Source organism: Otolemur garnettii, unplaced genomic scaffold, assembly GCF_000181295.1.
Source record: "Otolemur garnettii isolate 467f Iridium unplaced genomic scaffold, OtoGar3 scaffold00012, whole genome shotgun sequence".
Taxonomy (NCBI): domain Eukaryota; kingdom Metazoa; phylum Chordata; class Mammalia; order Primates; family Galagidae; genus Otolemur; species Otolemur garnettii.
The window spans coordinates 14,921,705-14,943,057 of NW_003852407.1; the positions used below are offsets into that span (position 1 = coordinate 14,921,705).

The 21,353-nt window shown below is 34.4% G+C and overlaps 1 protein-coding gene across 1 annotated transcript in view; it reads right to left on the reverse strand.

The window, feature by feature from the left end:
* The window catches only part of KIAA1328 (KIAA1328 ortholog), a 292,039-nt gene that overhangs the window by 85,483 nt on the left and 185,203 nt on the right, over window positions 1-21,353 (reverse strand). The window contains exon 8 of the mRNA XM_023510175.1: window positions 12,787-12,894. Within this exon, the coding sequence (XP_023365943.1) occupies window positions 12,787-12,894 (108 nt within the window). The remainder of the gene's footprint in view (window positions 1-12,786; window positions 12,895-21,353) is intronic.

The window sequence follows — 21,353 nt, forward strand, 5'->3', positions numbered from 1 at the left end:
TTCATTAAAAAATCTTGACCTGGATATATTTTATCAATTAGATCATGATATCCAGAAACAGCCCTTTTGAATTCATTAAACATTTGATATCACAACTACACATGCCATTGTAGCCGTCAGACTAATCCTCACCTATTGGGGCTTGCGGAAAAAAAATCCTAAAAACTAAGTGGTATTTTTTAACTGGCTGACACCTTCATGTCTACTGTTCATCTCTATCTCCTGGGAAATAACGTTCACTATCTAAGATGCTACCTCTGCTCCACATCGTGACAAGAACCCACATGTTTCAGATTGGAGCAGAAAAGGCAGTTATTGTCTAGAAAGAAATCAAACTGCCCTCATTCCGAATAAATCTGGGAATGAGGTTATCAAAGCAAGTAGACTCAAGTGACAATGAAACTTCCAATTTCTCAATTCCATTAATATTGCTTCCTCTAAGAAGAAAATTACTTTCAAAAAGATTTGTGCAAGTATGTTAGAACAAAGTCTGAGAATCGTTACCTTTCTATCCATTTGTGTGCAGCAGACAAACTGTAAATGTAATACAATTTATTAACCAGCTCCTTATATTTAGCCAGTCATAGCAGCAACATTTTTCACAAAATTTCTCTAATCCTATAGATGATGTTTTTTCCTTCTACTCCTTTACACATATAAATCACACCCTGGGAAAAAGCTACCCAGTCAGATAATCTAACATTCTGAAAATCCATAAATTTCCATTTTAGAAAATATTTATGCCACAGATTAATTACATACTAAGGTGACAAATCTGATTAAAGTGATCTAGCACCAAGAACATGCAGATATTATATATGAAGAAGCTAGAAACTAGAAGAAGGATATGCTATATCATATATGAGGAGGCAATATGTTTTCTTTTCCTATTTGAGTACCATCAATCTGCAAAATAACACATATTACTTAGGAGACCTATGTCTTAGTAAATGATAATGTAATTTAAAAAATTAGATATAAGAAACAATTTTAAAAAGATAAATTTCTGATAAATATATAATTTGTTAAATCAACTTTTACATTTTTTCTTGTCAACATTTAGGGAAGATGATTAGCACATACTTTGTTTTAACCAGGTTGAGATGATACCTCACTATGGTTTTGAAATTTTTGTTTCTGTTGCCTGTGCTTGTGACATATTAGTTATAACATATTTGCCTAGACCAATATCCTCGAGGATTTCCTTTATCTTTCCTTCTAGCATTTTTATAGTTTCAAGTCTTACATTTAAATCTTTAATCCATTTTGAGTTGATTTTGTATTTGGTGACAGATGAGGTCCACTTTTATTCTTTGTTATATGGATATCCAGTTCCTCGGCACCCTTCCCAGAAGAAAGTGTTTTTTCCTCATTGTATGTTCTTGGCATCCCTGTCAAAAATCAGTTGGCTATAAATACATGGATTTACTTCTGGGTTCTCTATTCTGTTCTATTGGTCTACTTGTCTGTTTTTATGCCAATACCATGGTGTTTTGATTACCATAGCTTTGTAGTATATTTTGAAGACAGATGGTATGATGCCCACACCTTTGTCCTTTTGGCTCAGAAGTGCTTTGGCTCTTTGGGACTTTTGTGGTTTCATATGATTGTAGGATTTTTCTTTCTATTGATGGGAAGAATATCATTGGAATTTTGATAGGAATTGCATGAAATCTGTAGATTATTTTGGGAAGTATGGTCATTTTAACCATGATCAGGGTTTCAATCTTTCAATCCATGATCATGAGTGTCTTTCAATTTGTGTGTGCTTCAATTTCCTTCATCATTATTTTGTAGTTTTCCTTGTGCAAATCTTTAGCCTCCTTGCTTAAACTTATATCTATATCATTTACCTTTTTGTGGCTATTACAGAAGGGATTGCTTTCTTGACTTCTTTTTCAGCAAGTTTGTTACTTATGTACACAAATGCTACTAATTTTTCTGTGTTGATTTTATATCTTGCAACTTTACTGAATTTGTTAATCAGTTCTAAGAGTGTTTTGGCAGAGTCTTTAGGTTTTTCTAAATATAAGATCATGTTGTCTGCAAAAAGAGATAATTTGACTTCCTCTTTTCCAATTTGGATGCCTTTTCTTTCTTTCTTTCCTGATTTCTCTGGCTAAGATGTCCAGTACTATCTTGACTAAGACTGGTAAAACTGAGCATTATTGCCTTATTTTAGGTCTTAGTGGAAAGGCTTTCAGGTTTTCACCCATTCTATCTAATATTAGCTATCAGTCTGTCATATATAACCTATATTACACCGAGGCATGTTCCTTCTATGTTCAATTTGTTGAGAGCTTTTATCACCAAGGGATTTTGCTTTTTTCAGGTACTTTTCCTGTGTCTATTGTGATGATCAGATTGCTTTTGTCTTTCATTCTGTTGATATGGTGTACCACATGTATTGGTTTGTGTATGCTGAGTCATCCTTGGATAAATCCCAGTTGATCATGGAGCATGAGGTATTCTTTTTTGACGTGTTGAATTTGTTTTGCTAATATTTTGTTGAGAATTTTTACATGGAAGTTCAGGATTATTGGTCTGTAGTTTTCTTTCTTTGTTGTGCCCTTGTCTATTTTTGTCATCAGGATAATGATAGCCTTGTAAAATTAGGAAGAATTCCTTCTTCAACTTTTGGGAATAGTTTGAAAAGAATTTATGTTAGTTCTCATTTATAAGTTTGGTAGAATTCAGCAGTAAAGTCATCTGGTCCTAGTTTTTTTTTTCCTTTCATGGGATACTTTTTATATTGGTTCAATCTCAGTATTAGTTACTGGTCTGTTCAGGTTCAATCTTAGTAGGTTGTATATGTCCAGGAATTTATTTCCTTTGTTTTCTAATTTTTTAGTGTATAGTTGTTCATAAGTCTCTGTTGATCCTTTGTTTAATTTTTTAATCCATTCAGCTGGTCTACATCTGTGGGGAATTTAAGCCAATTACATTCATGGTCGTTATTGATAAGTGAGGATTTATTCTTATAATTTTGTTACTGTTTTCTGATTATGTTGTTTATCCCTTTTTTCCATTGTGCTTATTATTATGATTTAGTGGTTTTTTGTAGTAGTAACTTTCTCTTTTTCATTCATTTATCTGCTCTACTAGTGAATTTTATATTTCCATGTATTTCGTGATGGTACAATATCCTCCTTTTGCTTCTAATTGTGGAACTCAAGCATTTTTTGCACAGCTGGCAAAGTGGTGATGAATTCCCTCAGTTTTTGTTTGTCTGCAAAAGACTATTCTCTTTCACTTTAGAAAGATATCCTGAGTAAAGTATTCTTGACTGACAGTATTTTTCCTTTAGCACTTTGACTATATCATCACAATCTTTCCTGGCTTATGAGGACTCTCTTGAGAAACTTGGTGTTAGTCTCATAGGGATTCCATTCTATGTGGCTTGAATTTTTTCTTTTCCCTTGCTGTTTTGAGAATTCTTTCTTTGTCTTTGACTTTTGACAATTTGAATATAATGTGCCTCGGGAAAGACCTTTTCAGGATGCATCTATCTGGGGATCTTTGGGTTCCTATATGTGGATGTTTGTATCTTTTACAAGACTTGGTAAATCTTTAGTTGTTCTTTTGTTAAATATATTTTTTATGCTTTGCCCATTGCTTCTTCTGGAATTCCCCAAATTTGAATATTTTGTCACTTTATGGTATCTCATATGTCATGCAGACTTCCTTTATTCTTGTTTTGCTTTTTGTCCGACTGGGTTATTTAAAAATATCTGCCCTTAAGTTCAAAAATTCTTTCTTCTGTTTAGTCTATTGTTAAAGCTTTTTGGTTGTTGTCATTGAAGTTTTTAGCCAGGGCTGGGTTTGAACCCACCACCTCTGGTATACGGGCTGGCCTACTCCTTTGAGCCACAGGCACTGCTCTATTGTTAAAGCTTTTGATTATGTTCACTATTTTGAGCATCAAATTCTTCAGTTTTAGGAATTACCTGTTTAGTTCTTTTAATGGTACCTATCTTTCAGTGAATTTCTCATTTAGATCATGAATTGTTTCCCTGACTTTTTTGTATTCATGAGTTTCTTTAATATCATCATTTTCAAACTGTTTCAAGTATTTAATAGATTTCCCTTTGTTGGGTTCTCTTACTGAAGAATTACTGTGTTCATTTGGAGATGTCATGTTTCTTTACTTTTTCATGTTTCTTGTGTCTTTACATTGATACCTATGCATATGGTATAATACTTGTTTCTTCCAATTTTACAAATTTGCTTTTGTAAGAAAATACTTTTTTCTAGAGAGCATGGCAGCTCATGCCTGTATTCCCAGCTACTTGGGAGACTGCAGAGGGAGAGGAAAGAAGGTCATTTGAGGCCAGGAATTTAAGAACACCCTGGGAAACATAGCAAGACCCTGTCTTTTAAAAAATGAAAAAAATTAACCAGACATAGCAGCGTGTGCCTATAATCCTAGCTACTTCTACTTGGAGGTTGAGGCAGGAGTATCCCTGGGGCCTAGGAGTTTGAGGCTGTGGGGAGCTATGATCATGCCACTGTACTCCACGCTGGGTGACTGAGCAAGACCATGTCTCTGAAAACAAAACTAAACTAAAAAAATCAAAACAACAAACAACAAACCATTTTCTTATAGATGTAACTATAGTGTAGGTTGGATAGGATGCTTTGGTTAGATTCTGGATGAATGCAGTAACATAGTCTCCATATGATTTATTTGGCTATAGTCAGTGTCCACGGTGTCTGTTAGTTCCTCAGTGACTTAGGTTGCAGTTGTTAATTTAAGCTAAGACAAGGTTTAAGTTAGTGATGATAGTGGCAGCTTAGGCATGCCAGGATCAGACTTTCAGCAATGTACACAAGCACTGGTGATAGTAGATCCAAGTAGGCTTGTTGCTGAGTGTCCAGGCAGCTCATTTCAGCCTTAGGTGCCAGCAATGACAGCAGTGAGCTGCACTGGCAGGAGGGTCTTAGGGACTCCAGGCAGCATGTGCAGTGTTGGTGGTGGCAGAAGTGATGGTGGCCAATCTGAAGGTCCTCAGCGGTAGGCACAGGTGCCAGTGGTGCTGGTAACAGGCTGGGCAGGCCAGTCTTCAGGCTCCCAGGTGGATGTGGGTGGATACCAACAGTGGTGGCAGGAGATTGGGAGGAGAAGGTGGGCCTTGGAATTCTGGGACATGTATGCAGTTGCAAGTGGTGTGGGCCCATCCTTATGTTCTGGGTGGCAGAACAGTATGTGTAGGCAGTGGTCAGTGGTGTTAGGTGCCAAAGGGGGTGGGCAGGGTGGCTCCCAGTTGATCCTGGCCAGGTTGGCTGCCTTGCTTTTCTTTCCTTCCATTGCCCAGAGGTTACCTGTTATTTCTCTGCTGAATTCCAATGTTCTGTCCTAGAAACTCTATTTGATATGTGGCTATCTATTCGTTGTTTTGGCTCTTTGCTAAGGAGGAGGCAAGGCTGGATACTTCTACTCAGCCATTTTATGGTATTTTATCTTTTTTGCAGCTTTTAATTTTTGAGTTGTGAGAAGATTTTATGTATCTATTGGCTATTTGGATAAGAGTTGCCTATTTAAGGTAGTTTATCTTGTTGATCTGAGGAAATTTCTATATTGTAGATGTAACACTTCTTATTCATCTTTTGATGATATAGTACACTTTCCTTTGAGGTTATTTCAAGTATCCCTCTGTTCTCCTTCCAGATGCTTTCTTTACTGCCATCTTTCTTAGTGACAATCTCCTTTTATACTTTACTGAGAAAGACTGAGATTTAAAAACTAGGGCTTAATCAAAGAGATGGACATGCTTTAAGGTTCAGGGCACCTGGATAAGCATGCTCTAAATTTAAATAATTATGACACAAATAAGGTAAGACTATGTACTACTTTCAAAAAATATTTCCTAACATGCCTGATATGACCACAGAATTTTCAAAATGGTATATTATACGTTATAAAAGTTTGAAGAAACTTTGGGATCTGCTTTCAAAGTCTGACAGTCATTGGAAAACCAAGAATTTTCACTCAATAGTCTTTAATATTTTAATCTAATGTGAGGTTTAAAGAAATAAAGAATTTAAAGTCTCCTTGATTCAACTGACTATGGAAATGATGTTTCCACTAACCCAATGAAGAAGTAGAGACAGGTTAAGGGAGGATAGTGTCCAGCTTTGAGCAGCCTGTGTAGAATTATTTGAATTAAAATTTTAGAGAACATAATCAAAAATTGTTATGAGAATGACCCTCTTTCTACCTTACAGTTTCTTTGACTTTAACAGTAGAAGTCCCTAGATACAATTTAATTTTAAGTTAAATTTTGTTTATTTGCAAATTTAAATTACCTTAGTATTAAAAACACTCTGTGTACTTAAAATATTAAACTTACTCAAGTGAAGCATTAAGAATTTAGAACTAAAATAAATGAGATAATGAGAAAGTGAAAACATATTTTTTATAATTAACAGCTCATTTTGAGTTAATTATATGCAATTACCAAAATCTAATTGCAATTTATTTTCTATTATCTGTGGGAAGAATCACAGGCAAGGGAGCTTACATTGCTGCTTACTTCCTGCATAAACGCTATAGAATGAAAATAAATAATAAGTGAGGCTTTAATGACAAATAAGAGCAAATAGTAGGGCACAGCTGAACCAAACCATTGGAAGATAATTATCACATAAAAGGTGGTAATGACTTAAAAAGTCACTAGTTGTTTATAGGTCCTCTAGTTTTTTTTTTTTAATTAAGATTGTGTGATATTTGTTTATTGGCTATGTAAAGATAGCCCTTATAAATTAATAGTTGTGAATTCGGTATACTTTTAAAAATTTGACCATTTTTATACTTTCATATAATAAGCAATGCAACAAAAATGTCTATTGAACACCTTTATTTTCATTGAACATCTATTGTTAAGGGAAAAAAAAAAAAAAAAACCTTGCTAAGGACTACAGAAGATGTAGAAAAGCCACTCCTGTGAAGTACCCTAATAGTGAAGAGAGCAAATACACAAATTTATCATCTATATAGACTGTAAAGGCATAAACAAAATATTTCTGAAAGAGGTAATACTTGAGATAAGTTCTATAGGATAGGATAGAATTTTCATAGGTCAGAGATAGGGACCTATCTTCTCTGTCTGAAACAAACACAGCTGAAACAGACACACACACACACACACACACACACACACTCCCCTAGGGAAGTAAGAGCACTGATACTTCTTGGCGAACAGCATCCTGCTCACTCTAGTTCTATACCTAAAAACCTGACAAATAACCATTTAGTATTCTTAAGTGAACAAAAATGTCTTAGTTTGATCTCAAACATATACAGATGTTGTTTATATTTGTAAGCACAAAGAAAGGTTTAGATACATTGGAGTGCTAACACTAAGTCAACCAAGACAGTCAGGCTAGAAAATAACACAGAGAATGAAAGATGACTGATATTTTCTTGATGTCTTTGGATGTTTTATCTTTTTATAAGAGAAATGTTGGCTTTAAAAAATTTTGAAAGTGTAATTTAAAATATTTTAATTTGGGTTATGAAACAAGATGTATAATATATATATATACACAATACATACTCATAAATAAATAAGAAGTTATATACAAATATAACTTCTAGATGATGCTATTATGAGTACCTTTTATTTTGTCTTTTGTCCTATTAGCATTTTATATTTTTGTTTACCATAAAAAAATAGATTAGTAAAGACATAGATAAAATATGAATAGTATTAAGAATAAGAAAAAATATTTAAAAGTAAAAAATATAATACAAAATTTATACATATCAACTAAAGAAGAAATATTATAATGCCCTAGAAAAATGTTCTTTCTAATTAACTACAAATTACAACAGAATTCTATCTTTCCACTGACTAAATTGATAAATATTGTTTAACTATACAAGTCAACATTGGAGAGATAATTATATAGTTGATTGAAAACACATCTCTATTCCCTTTTAAAACTGTTCAAAAATAAATCTAAAAAAAAAATATAAATCTATCTGGCTGCAGAAAAGTGAAGAGCTTTGGGCAAGAGATAAGAAAAGTCACAAAATATTAGAAGCCTAGAAAGCAAATGTATGAGTTGAAACTCAAATAACAAAGTAGAAAAATCAAAATTGAAATATCTGTTAGTTGAGGTTGAAGGGGGTTGTAAGGTGAAACATGCCAGCAAACTCCTGAAAGGCTCAGGGACTGGAGGAAGCAGGTAGGAAAACAGGTGGAACTAAAAGCACAGGTGATCGAAAATCTGCCTAGGAGTCAAAAGGAAGTCCTCCTCTTGTTGTGTCCCTACCTTGTGAAGAAGACTTGAAGGCTTATACCCCAGAAAAGGCTGAAAAAGAATGACTCTGGACATGGGGGCCTGAAATATAGTTGAGGACTGAAACCCATATAGTTATAAGGAGAATTAAGTGAATGCCTACATAATGTCTGATGGGTCACTTTTCTCTTACTCCACTGGGCTCCCCAACTTGGCAACCAAGGTTATGTGATGCTCCTCTCCCTTCTTCCCACTCAGGCAGAAGATTTCTCTCTAGGGAAAATGGCAACCCCAAGAGATATGACCTATGAATAGTAACAGGTAAGGGTCCCTAAGATTCCCACTTGATTATAATTGACAAGCCTCGCTCTTATATACTTTGACTAGGTATTTTTTACTGTTTTTCTTATAAATGTGAGTGGATCGTGAAATATGTATGGAAAAAAATAAATTTGAACTTGGTAAAAATAGACACAATATAGCCGGGCATTGTGGTAGGTGCCGGTAGTCCCAGCTACTTGGGAGGCTGAGGCCAAATCCCAAGAGCTGGAAGTTGCTGTGAGCTGTGATGCCACAGCACTCTACCGAGGGTAACAAAGTGAGACTCTGTTGCTAACCCCACCCCCCTCCAAAACTAGACACAATGCAGGAACAGAAGAAACTTTAAACACTATTATAAATATCCTTAGAGATCGGAAAATACTGCATATTTAAAACAAGAATGGGTTCTTATAAAAAAAATGGCCTTTTGGAGAATAAAGTGTTCTTGGAAATTAAAAATTGTAGCACTAACAAAATCCAACAAAATCACTGAAGGACAAAAGTTCAGGAAATCCTTTAGAAACTAGAAAAAACAGACAGCTATGAAAGCAGAGAAAAATAAGAAGATGAAAGATGATTTCAAGAGATTCAATATCCAAGTAAGATGAATTCTGGAAAAAGACAATACAAAAAGGAGATGGGTAAACTTAACAAATTTTTTTCTCTAAATTGAAGAAAGTTTCTCAACTAAAAGAATCCACTGATTACTCAGATTAATGAATGGAAAAATTAATGCATATCAGTATTGAGTTTTAGGAGACTACAGAGAAAGAAAAGATCCTAACAGTTTTCATGAGAAATATGTCACATAGAAAAAAATCAAGAATGAAATTACTTCACATTTCTTAAAGACAACACTAGAAACTAGAAGATAATAGAACACAACCTTTAATCCCTCCTCAGTAAAATAATTACCCACCCAGAATTCTATACAGCTAATCTATAAATTAAATATGAAGATAGACTAAAGACATTTTTTAGAGGTCTGACTTAAAAAATCATTGCCTCTTGCAGTCCTTGTCAGTAAGCTATTGAAGGACACATTTCAGTAAGATGAAGGAGTATAAACCAAAAAGAGAATAACATGTGGACTAGAAAAAGGGTATGCTATAGCACAGTAAGGAAGTGAATAAATTTTTCAGAGTGATGAATAAGAATGTATCAGGATGAAATCACTACAAAGCTTAGAAAATAAGCAAGTTATACTAGAGCAAGATTTCACGGAGGGCTACAGGAGGGACATCTTAAAAAAAATAAAAAAGAAAGAAAAAATAAAGGGAAAAAAAGCAAAAAAAAAATTGAAAAAATGAAGAGATATCATGGTAGAATTATTGTTGTACTGATGTGTCTGAATACATTCAGAGGAATTATACTTTCTGAACAGAAGAATGTAAGGTGCATAAGATCAAAAGTTTTGTCTGTTTTGTGCACTGCTATATACCCCAAAGTCTAGAATAATAGCTAACACATGGTGGGAAACTTTACGAATATTTGAATGCAAAAATACATATATAAATGAGTACATAGAAAATTAAACAAGGTATTTTTATTTTATTAAAAAATTTAAATTGACCAACACTATGTATTTATGATATACAACATGATGTTTTGATATTCCGTATATATTTATTGTGAAATGATTAAATCAAGCTAGTTAACATATCCATCACCTCACAGAATTATTTTTTATGTGTGTGGTGTGAAGATTTATGATCTATTCTTTTAGAAACTTTCAAGTATATAATACATTATTGTTGATACATAATATATATCCAAAACTTATTTATGCTAACTGGTATATTATATTCTTGAGCAACATGTCCCTATTTTCCCCGCTCTGGACCCCAATTCCTGGCATCTACCATTCTACTCTCCACTTCTGACTTTGGCCTTTTAAGATTCCATGTGTAAGTGAGATCATGCAGTATTTGTCTTTCTGTGCCAAATAAGACATTTTTAAACTACAGAGAAAATAATTTCTTATACAAAGATCAAGTTTAATAATAGTAAAGTTCATGGGTCAGCTGTATATACAATATTTACAATCTTTATATTGAAGAAGACGGAAGGAAATAGCAAGTGTGTGTATAAGTTATTAGAGAGATAGAGGGAAGGGATGAGGGAGGAGAGGGAAGAAGGAAAGGAAGAAAGGTAAATAGAGGGAAGGGAAACAAAAGAGAGGAAGAAGGACAGAGAAAATAGATAGTAATAGAAATCATCATCTTTCATCTTTCATAATCATCAAAAAGTTAATTCTTAATGACTACATAAGTCTGTTATTCAGAAATGTAGACATAAATACTGGAAGGAACAGGTAAAAAGGAAACGTTTAAAACTGAGCACCTAATCCTGCCCCAGTTCCAGGTGAGATCCTGCCATTCCAGGCTTGAGGCCTATCCCAGGTTTTAGACCAGCCCTGGGCCAGGTCAGTCCACATAGCTATAGGGTTTAGGCCCAGCTCAGGTTGGCATCCCCTACCTAAGGCACCAGGACTACTCAGTACCAGGCTGGTCTCAATGGCCACATCCTTCAGCCGAGCCTAGGTCCAGGACTGTCCCAGTAGAACCCAGTGTTGGGCTGGCCCCAAAAGACCCAAGATTGAGGACCTAGGTTTGAGGCTACCCCTTTTGTCCTACTTCTCAGGCTAGCTATTGTGGACCCAGCTTCCAGACCAATCACATAATCAGCCTCCACAGACCAAAGATCCAGGCCTAACCTCAGGGCCTTATATTTGAGGCTAGGCACCACGGCTCTAGGCACCAGGCCAGCATCTATGATTCTAAGCTCTAGGTTGGCCTCCACAAACCTGGGCTCCATGTCTGCCTCAGCACCAGGCCAGTCCTAGGACCAAGTAAACCACTGAACCCAGGACCAAGGCCTACCCCAGTAGACCCCAGTCCCAGGCAGATCCCCATAGATCAAGGCTCCAGGCCAATAGACTGAAGCAACTCAGTTAAGATTAAAATAACTCAATAGCCATTTTCACTGCCACTTACTCCAGGGAGATGGAGTTTGGAGTTTGAATTCAGTTAAAGATAACTGCCTACTAACACGAAACAGTCAATACTGCTCAGAAATATATCACTAGGTTCTAAGGTCATTCACAATGACAACGATATAATCCTAAATTACCAGACATACAAAGAAATAAGAAAACATGAGCAATAATAGAAACTTAATCAATGGAGATGAACCCAGAGATGACCCAACTATGAGAATTAGTAAACACTTAAAGTAGTTATTAAAATCATATTCAAAATATAAAGAACAGTATGCTCATGAAGAATAAAATATGAAATCTCTTCAGAGAAATAGAAATTATAACAAAGACCCAAATGGAAATTCCAGAAGTAAAAATTGTAATGGTTGGGAAAAAAAATTACTATAGGGTCTTAACTATAGATTGAAAATACCTATGGTCCATCTTACAAGGGTACATGTGAGTCTTTCTAAATGCAGAATATCACAATAACTAAGAAAATGCCATGAAGGCTGTGTTAACCAGTTTGATGAAAATATTTCAGATTGTATATAAAACCAGCACACTGTACCCCATGACTGAATTAATGTACACAGCTATGATTTAATAAAGAAAAAGAATAAAATAAAATTTATTGAGAGAAATATTCTTCAAGACATAATTTATAATAGAAAAACCCTACATTATCTACCCTACATTATCTAATAACAGCTAATAGATAAATATTGGGGCATCACTGTCACACAATAAATATTTTTAGAATAAGTTAAGTAGTATGTTTTTATGAAGTATTTTATAAGATCAGAAAATACAATCCAGTGAAAAACGTAACAAATAAAATCTGATAAAAGCATAATCTCTATTATCAATATAGACTATAATATCATACAAAGGAAAGTAGGAGAAAAACCTTCAAAGGATTGTATCTGAGATTTAGGATTATGAGGAATATTGATGATTTTTCTTTTCTTTTAAAGTATAAGTGAGATTTATTTGGAAACTATAGAAAATTAAACAGTCTACTCCATGGACAAAGCACAGGTAAATTCTTCCTGTAGAAAAGAGCCACTCATTTTTATTTTCTTTTTTACACTTTTCTATATTTTCCAAAAATTTATAATGAGAATGTGTTTATTCATCTGGCCAGAAAACTGTATAAAGCAATATAGAGGTATATAGTTATGCCAGATACATGTTAAATATGTCCTTAATATTCTTGCCTCCCCACTTTTTAGGTTTACCTTGGTACAGAGTCATTCCCATTCATATCCAGATTGAATTCTTGGACGTTTGTAAGCTCTTTGTCAGTAACCAGTTCTCTTGATTTAAACACAGCTTGAGTTCTTAACCTGTAAAAATAAATGAAAAGAATTTCTAATCCTCTGGAGCCTGATAAACTGAGTGGTAATCCTTAGAAAAACATGTTCTTTCAGGTAGATCCACAGGAAGTTTTTCAAAATTAAAATTCAACTACCAAAACTAAATAGGTAATTCCCAAGTATACAAATAAATACAAATTTGTTCCATAGAAATTTAAATTTTCAGTTTGGGAATCTAGGGTGGGCAGATCGCCTGAGCTCACAAGTTAGAGGCCAGCCTGAGCTAGAGCAAAACCCCATCTCTAAAAATAGCCACGCATTGTGGTGGGTACCTGTAGTCGCTGCTGCTTGGGAAGCTGAGTCAACAGAATGCTTGAACCCAAGAGTTTGAAGTTGCTGTGAGCTATGATGATTAAGTTGGTTAGAATACCACGTAAAAACTCAAAATAATAGATACTTTAGTAGGAGCACTTTAAATCTCTTCTCTAGAAAGTTAAATCTTCCCTCTGCATCAAGTATCTTTTGATCACAAAAGTTTAAATGGGAATTCTAGGAACTCTAAGTATGCTTAGCTTGACCAACATTTACAAAGGAGTCATCCACTACACATACTGACATTTAAAAGAGCTAGCTAGGGGTACAGCTCTGTAATCAACATATTTTCCTCTGGGTTACAGATAGATCTTTCTAAAATAATTGGAAGACATTTTCTTGATCGATGCTAGCTTAAACCCACACTCACATTACTGAGGAGGTTAGGCCAATTAAGAAGGCAGCACAAAGGTCTGCTACAAGGAATGTGGGTATCAATCACTGGTACCAAATATGTGATACTATGTACTGTCTCAGTTTTTTAGAAATGTTCTCTGGTTATCTGTAAAAAGTATATTCTTCAACTATGAGATCAACCATGAAGCAATAAAAACATTATTAACATATTAACAATTCTCATTATTGATAAAAGACATTCTTGTAATTTCACCTATGCATAGTGATGTATAATGAGAAGTATATAGATTAATTACCTCCAGGAACTTACAGTTTAAGACTAATTGGTAGTGACACATAGGTAGGTAGGTAAATGCAGATGCAAAATTCTAAAATAAGGCAATTATAAAAACAGTATGCACAGTGATAGTAGTCAGAGTAGCCTCTGCAGCATTACATTAGTAGAAATAATGATGACGTGAATGACAGCAACTACCATAAAGATGTATTTTACATATACTATTGTATTGATCCTCACAAGAGTTCAATGAAATGGTTACTTTCACTATATGCATTTACAGATATGCGAAGTGACAGCAAAGGCACAGAACTCTCTCAAGGAGACATAGTTTTTAGTGGTGAAAGCAGTATGTTTAAAACCACAGTTAAGTATAGAGTACATATAGTAAGGCATAGTGTAAGAGCGGGAGACAAAAGCAGATATTTTTAATTAGCCTTGATTTTTATTCATTACATATATACTACTTTGCTCCAGAAAGGATTTTAAGGTGATTACTGGTACTGTCATAAATAGTAATCTGGATAAATTCTCTACAATCAATCTTAAAGGTTTTCACAAAGGTAATATCTTTTTCAAAGTTCTTATTGACTACTATGTAAGAGCAAGATAGTAGAATGAATTGTTAATCACGATTTAAGTAAATGTCAATGTCATGTCAAATCTATTTCAAAGTGACAGGCTCATCCTCAAATTCTGAACTACTATTAACAATTCTGAGCTAACTCATTTGGCATACAATTACAGGTTGCCTTCCCAATATTTCTCTTGAGCATTCTGAGCACTATAAACAATTTCTCCTGTATAGTAGATATTGAATCATTGTTTAACTGAGGTGAGATTCCTTGGGCCATTTAAACACAAGTTCACGAAAGATATATAAAGTTAAAATTATACATAAATTAGAGAGTGAGATTATGTATCATACACAGAGAAACAAGATTAAATCTTGTTCATTTTGGTATTCCATATGCTCATTTTGTGCAGAGTAGGGGGCTTAGGAAATGTTTTCTGACACAAAGAGAATGAAACTGAAATATACTTGTTAAACACGCAGGTGCTAATTTTGCATTTATTCTATAATGTAAAATGGAGTTAGGTGAAAAAGAGACTAGACCTAAAAATTTTAAGTAGTGAGATTTTAACTATGTTGTAATGAACAGATAGATACAGACAAATGGAAAAGTAGAGCAGATATTTAAATCAGAGAAAAATGAAACATTTTTTTTCCTAACCTGAGGAAAAAATATCAATGACATATTGAAAAGATTTCAAGGAAACAAACTTGCCTTTAGAAAAAATCATATCTTAGGATAAGTGGGGCAAATAAGTAGAGAGGTGAGTCTAGATTATAAAATACTTTGAATAGTAACTTAAATAAACATAATTGAATAAAAAATTATCAGGGGTTTTTGAAATTCAAAGGTAGCAAAATAAAAGCAATGTCTTAGGTGGATGCATCTGAGATAGTCTTGGTACATGATACTAAGGTGTAGAAGTTGGATTTGAAATAATCTTCATAAGTGATAAAATTACATAAATCCAAAAAGCAGGCCAAAAAATAGCGTAACTTTTAGCCTACAAATATGAATTCTGATACTAATTAGTCAAATGGATACATCTGGGCCTCTAGCTTTAGGCTGTATCAGATAGCTATGATAAATCTCAGTGGAAGTAAGCAGGAGAATGAGAGATGAATCAATAAATTGTGGTATACGTACACCATGGAATACTATGCAGCCATTAAGAAAGACAAGAGACTTTATCTCCTTCATGTTTGCATGGATGGAGCTGGAAAATATTCTTCTTAGCAAAGTATCCCAAGAATGGAAGAAAAAGTATCCAATGTACTCAGCCCTACTATGAAACTAATTTATAGTTTTCATAGGAAAGCTATAGCCCAATTTTAGCCCAGGAACATGGGGAGAGGGGAGAGGGAGGGGAGGAGAGGGGGGAGGATGTGTGGAGGGAGGGTGATTGGGAGGATCACGCCTATGGTTCCTCCTATAAGGGTACATGTGAATCTCTCTAAATGTAGAATATAAATGTCTTAACATAATAACTAAGAAAAAGACATGAAGGCTATGTTAACCAGTTGGATGAAAGTACTCCAGATTGTATACAGAAACAGTACACTGTACCCCATGATAGTATTAATGTACACTGTTATGATTTAATAAAGAAAAAAAATAAAAAATAAAAAAAATGTCTTTAGTCTATTTATCTAGGCATCTCACTTGGATTTTTTACCATCTTGATTAGGGAGAATTTTAAGACAAAAACTATACATGGATGAATAAAATGGCAGAACTGTGCCTGAGACTTACAAGAACTTGCTTTGAAAGATTACTGAAGTACCAGAAACCAGTCTGACCAAGTCTAAAGATGGCCACTGCTATAGCTGGGCAGTGTCTGATGGTTCAGAGCTATTCAGTTCACAAGAAGATTAACGATGACCCAAAGTAAAACACTGTGGCTCCTAAAGCAAGAAAGAAAATAACTCCTTTGAAAAGTAATACCTATCTATCCAGGAGACTGCATTAAAGTCAAATGACAACCTCTTTCAAGAAGGAGAATTGTATAAACAAAACATGAACACTGTCAGTTTAAAAAGAAAATTAGCATAAAGACATTAGGGTCTGAGAAAAAGCTTCAGCTATCACAGGTTTGTTGTTTTACAGATGGTATAAACTTTTAGAGTTTAAAAAAATATGACAAATTTCAAGGGTAATGACAGAACACAGGTATTCTTTGCCTAGTACTAGACTTACATTGTGGACATTCCTGGTAGGTGACTTTGCTCAGTGAAATAATTTTGTTCAATCTATAAAAGTCCAACATTTGCATCAAAAGTAATAAAATATAACTCAATAACATTTTCACATAGGTTAGTATATGAATGAAATAGGAAAAAAACTAGAAATCATTAGACCTATTGAACTTTTATATCTTTATTTGTTTTCCATTAGTTATTAGAATCTCTAAGAACTTCTAGTTCTGGGACAAGATGAAATAGATGCACTTCTCTCTCTTCCTGCAGAGACAAAAATCCTAGACCTTCTACTTGAAACATACATAAGAAGACTGTACAAGGTGGGAAAAGAAGGTGAACTGAGGCCAGAGAAACAGCAAGATGGTAAGTTTCCTGGGCTTTGTTTTTGCCTCAGACACCTTGAATGTTGCAGAAACTGCCCACTTAGAAACACCAAAGACACAGAGAAAAAAAAGCCTGTTGTGTCTAACAAAAGAATCAGGAAAGGAACAGTCTACCATGATAGCCAAAGATTATGAGAAAAGCTGTGCCCTCACTTATCCAATTCCTACCATGAAGGGCCCAGTGGGAGGTGTGACTTCCATTCTCCACTGCCCCAGTGTCTCACATAATAAACTGAAAATGTCCAGAATGTAATTAAAATATCACTCGTCATACTGAGAATGATGATAATCTCAACTTGAATGAGATGATTCGAACAGAAGCCAACACCAACATGATAGAAATGTTGGAGTTACCAGCATAAAAGGGCTTCAAAGAGCATTTATGAATATGCTTGAAACAAGTGAAAAGAATAGAAAGTCTTTGAAAATAAAGAAAAGACATAAAGGAGAACCAAATGGAAATTTTAGTTCTGAAAAACAGTCATCTAAGGTAACTGAAAAATACAACATGGAAAATTTTAAAAACTCAGTGGATTGGTTCAACAACAGAGTACAGAGGACAGAGGAAATAATCAGAAACAACCTGAACTATAGAGAGAAACAGACTGAACAACACCAATAAAACCTGGACAGTCTTAAGGATATGTGGGACAAAAGATCATATATTTATGTCATTGGATACTTGGAAGACGGTATGGGGTTTTAAAAGTATTAGAGATAAAATGACTGAACACTTGCCAAATTAGAAAGAGATATGAAACTACAATTCAGGAAGCTGATCAAAGTTCAAACACGATAAAGAATCCATGCTAAGACATATCATAGTTGAACTTCTGAAAATTGAAGAGAGTACGGCAAAAGAGAAATAATGTGTTATAAAGAGAAAATAATTTGAATGACTTCAGGAAACATGGGGGCCAGAAGAAATAAAAACAAAAACAAAACAATTTGTCGACCCTGAATTCTATATCCAGCAATAACAATATTCTTTAGAAATTGAAATTTTAGAGGTGAAAATGAAAATATTCTCATATGAAGGAAAATGAAGAGAATCTGTTGCCAGCTAGACAGAGCTCATAAAACAAAAAAAGGAAATAGAGCGGTGCCTCAGTGAGTAGGGCACCAGCCCCATATACCAAGGGGGTGGGTTGAAACCCAGCCCCAGCCAAACTGTAACAAAAAATAGCCGGGCATTGTGGTGGGTGCCTATAGTCCCAGCTACTCAGGAGGCTGAGGCAAGGGAATCACCTGAGCCCTGGAGTTGGAGGTTGCTGTGAACTGTGTGATGCCTGGCACTCTGCAGAGGGGAAAAAAAGTTCCCCAAAAAAAAAAAAAAAAAGGAGATAATAGAACAGGGATTCCGAACATCAAAATGGAAGAAAGAACAACAAAAGAATAAAAATACAGATAAATAAAATAGACTTTCCTTCTCCTCCTTAGTTTTTAAAATTATTTGGTAAATCATTCTAAATTTGATGATTAAATAAAAAATTATAAAATTTTCTGATGTTATTCTCAATGTCAACTAGAGAATCAAGCAATCATCCTGTCTCAGCCTCCCAAGTGGCGAGGATTGTACGCATATAACACCACACCTGGCTAATTATTTTAAAATTTATTTTGCAGCAACATGGTCTCTCTGCGTTGCCCAGACTGATCTCAAATTCCCAGCCTTAAGTGATCATCCTACCTCAACCGCAACTAGAGAACTATAAATGGGAGAAGGTAAAGAAACTATTTATTTATTTTTAGAGACAGAATCTCACTTTGTCACCCTCAGTAGAGTGCTGTGGCTTCATAGCCCAAAGCAACCTTGGCCTTGTAAAGAAACTTTTAAAGGGTTATGTAATTTCTACACCAATTAATGACACCAATACACTGTGATAAGTTATATGTGCATAATACCAAAAGCAACCAGAAGAAGGGGATTAGTTCTAGGCCTACTGCTCCCATGCCAAAAAGCCAGATACCCTAGTAGTATAGCATTTGCAAATAACCTAAATACATCATCTCTTATATAAATCTAGGTTACTAATAATACTTATAATACCCACTACCTATAAATGCTATGTAAATAGTTGCTATACTGTATTTTACGCTTTTTAAAAAAATTGTTGCACTTTTATTGTTTCTTTTCCCCCCAAATATTTTCAATCTGTAGTTGGCTTCTTCTGTGGATGCAGAACCCAGGGATATGCAGGATCAACTGAATAGATAAATTAAAATGGAATTCTAAAAATTGTTTAAGTAACTCAATAGGAAGGTAAGACAAAGAAAACACTGAAAGGAAAAGCAGAAGGAGAAAACAAAAAATAAAATGTCAGACTTAATCCCTAACATACAAATTGAATTAAAAGTAAATGTCTGAACATATAAAAAACAGAAACTGACAGAATGGATTAAAAAACATTAAAAGCCTAGATGTCTCCACTATGGAATTCATCCACATTAAAAAACAAACAAAAACCAAACCAAAAGAACTTGTACCCTCTAAATCTACTTAAAAGAGAAAAAAAAGAGAATAACTCTGGGACGTTGAGGTTGAGGTGGGCTGATCACTTAAGGCCAGGAATTTGAGACTAGACTGGACAATACAGAGAGATTGTGTCTCCACAAAATAAATTAAGAAAAAAAAAATTAATCAGGTGTGGTGGTGTATGCCTACAGTTCTAGCTACTTGGAGGCTGAGACAGGACGATTGCTCGAGCCCAGGATTTTGAGGCTGTAGTGAGCTATGATTGTGCCACTGTACTCCAGCCTGGGTAACAGAATGAGACTCTGTCTCAAAAGAGAAAAAGCAAAACACCATAACTCAACTAAAGACTGGGTCTAAGAAACTCAATTCTATGACAACACATGTAGGGTGAAAGTAAAATGAAGAAAGATATATATATATATATATATATATATACACTTTGTGAACATTAATCAAATGGAAGCAAGAATGGTTATATTAATAGATTAAGATTTCAGAGCAAAAAAATTACTAGGGACAGAGAAGGACACTCCAAAAAATGATAAAATGTTCAATCCACAAAAGACATAGCAATTTTAAATGTGTATGTACCAAACAACAGAGGGATAAATATGTAAAACAAACCCAATAGAAACAAAATAAAAAAATAGATGTATCTACTGTTATAGTTGGAGATGTCAAACACTCTCAATATTTGATAGAACTAGGTAGAAAATGAGCAAGGATACAGAAGAACTCAACATCATCCTCAAACAACAGGATACCACTGACATTTATGGAACATTCCACCCAACACAAGTAGAATACATGTTCTTTTCAATATTTATCAAGACAGAACACAGTCTGGGTCCTAAAGCAAACTTCAAAAAATATGAAAGAAATGAAAGCATATGGAGTATGCTAGGTGACCACAGTGGTAACAAACTAGAAATGAATAATAGAAAGAAAACAGACAAATCTTTAAAAACCTATAAACTGACCATCACATTTCTATGTAACTCCTGGGTCAAAGAGGAAGTGCCAAAGGAAATTAAAAAATATGTTAAATTGAGTCAACATGAAAATACAACATACGAAAATTCGTGGGATACAGGTGAATCAGTGCTGACAGAGAAATTTATAGCAGTCACTGTTTCTAGTAGAGAAGAGAAAACATCTCAAATCAATAATTTAAGCTCCCACCTTAACAAATCATAAAAAAGAAAAGCAAGATAAATACAAAGCAAGCAGAAAAAAGAAAATAAAAAAGAATAAAAACCAGTAAAACTGGAAACAGAAAAAATAATAAAGAAAATCAATGAAACAAAAAGCTGGTTATTTAAAAAGATAATTAAAATAACAAACCTGTAGAAAGATAAATAAAGCAAAATAGAAAGACACAGATTACCAATATAAGGAATAGAACAAAGGATATAGAGGTGGTCCCTGGGCTATAGACAAGATAAATTCCTGAGAATGTCTTCAGTTTGGATTTGTATGTAACTTGGATCCTTAATTAATAGTGCATATATGGTAATAATAATACTATAATGGCTCATATGTGGTAATAATAATAGAATATAGGGCGGTGCTTATGGCTCAAAGGAGTAGGGCGCCAGCCCCACATACAGGAGGTGGTGGGTTCAAATCCAGCCCCGGCCAAAAACTATAAAAAAAAAAAAATAATACCTTCATTGGAGCACTGCCTTTCACACGTTCTGGTATTCTCACTTTATCCTTTTGTAACCGTCCTCAAAGCTGAGACTGAAGCCTAATGCTTTCCCAGTGAAAGACAGCATTTGGTCTTTCTCCTAACCTTAATTATTTCTACTTTCTTTTCCACTGTAATCAGTAGCCCTTCTCTTTGCTACA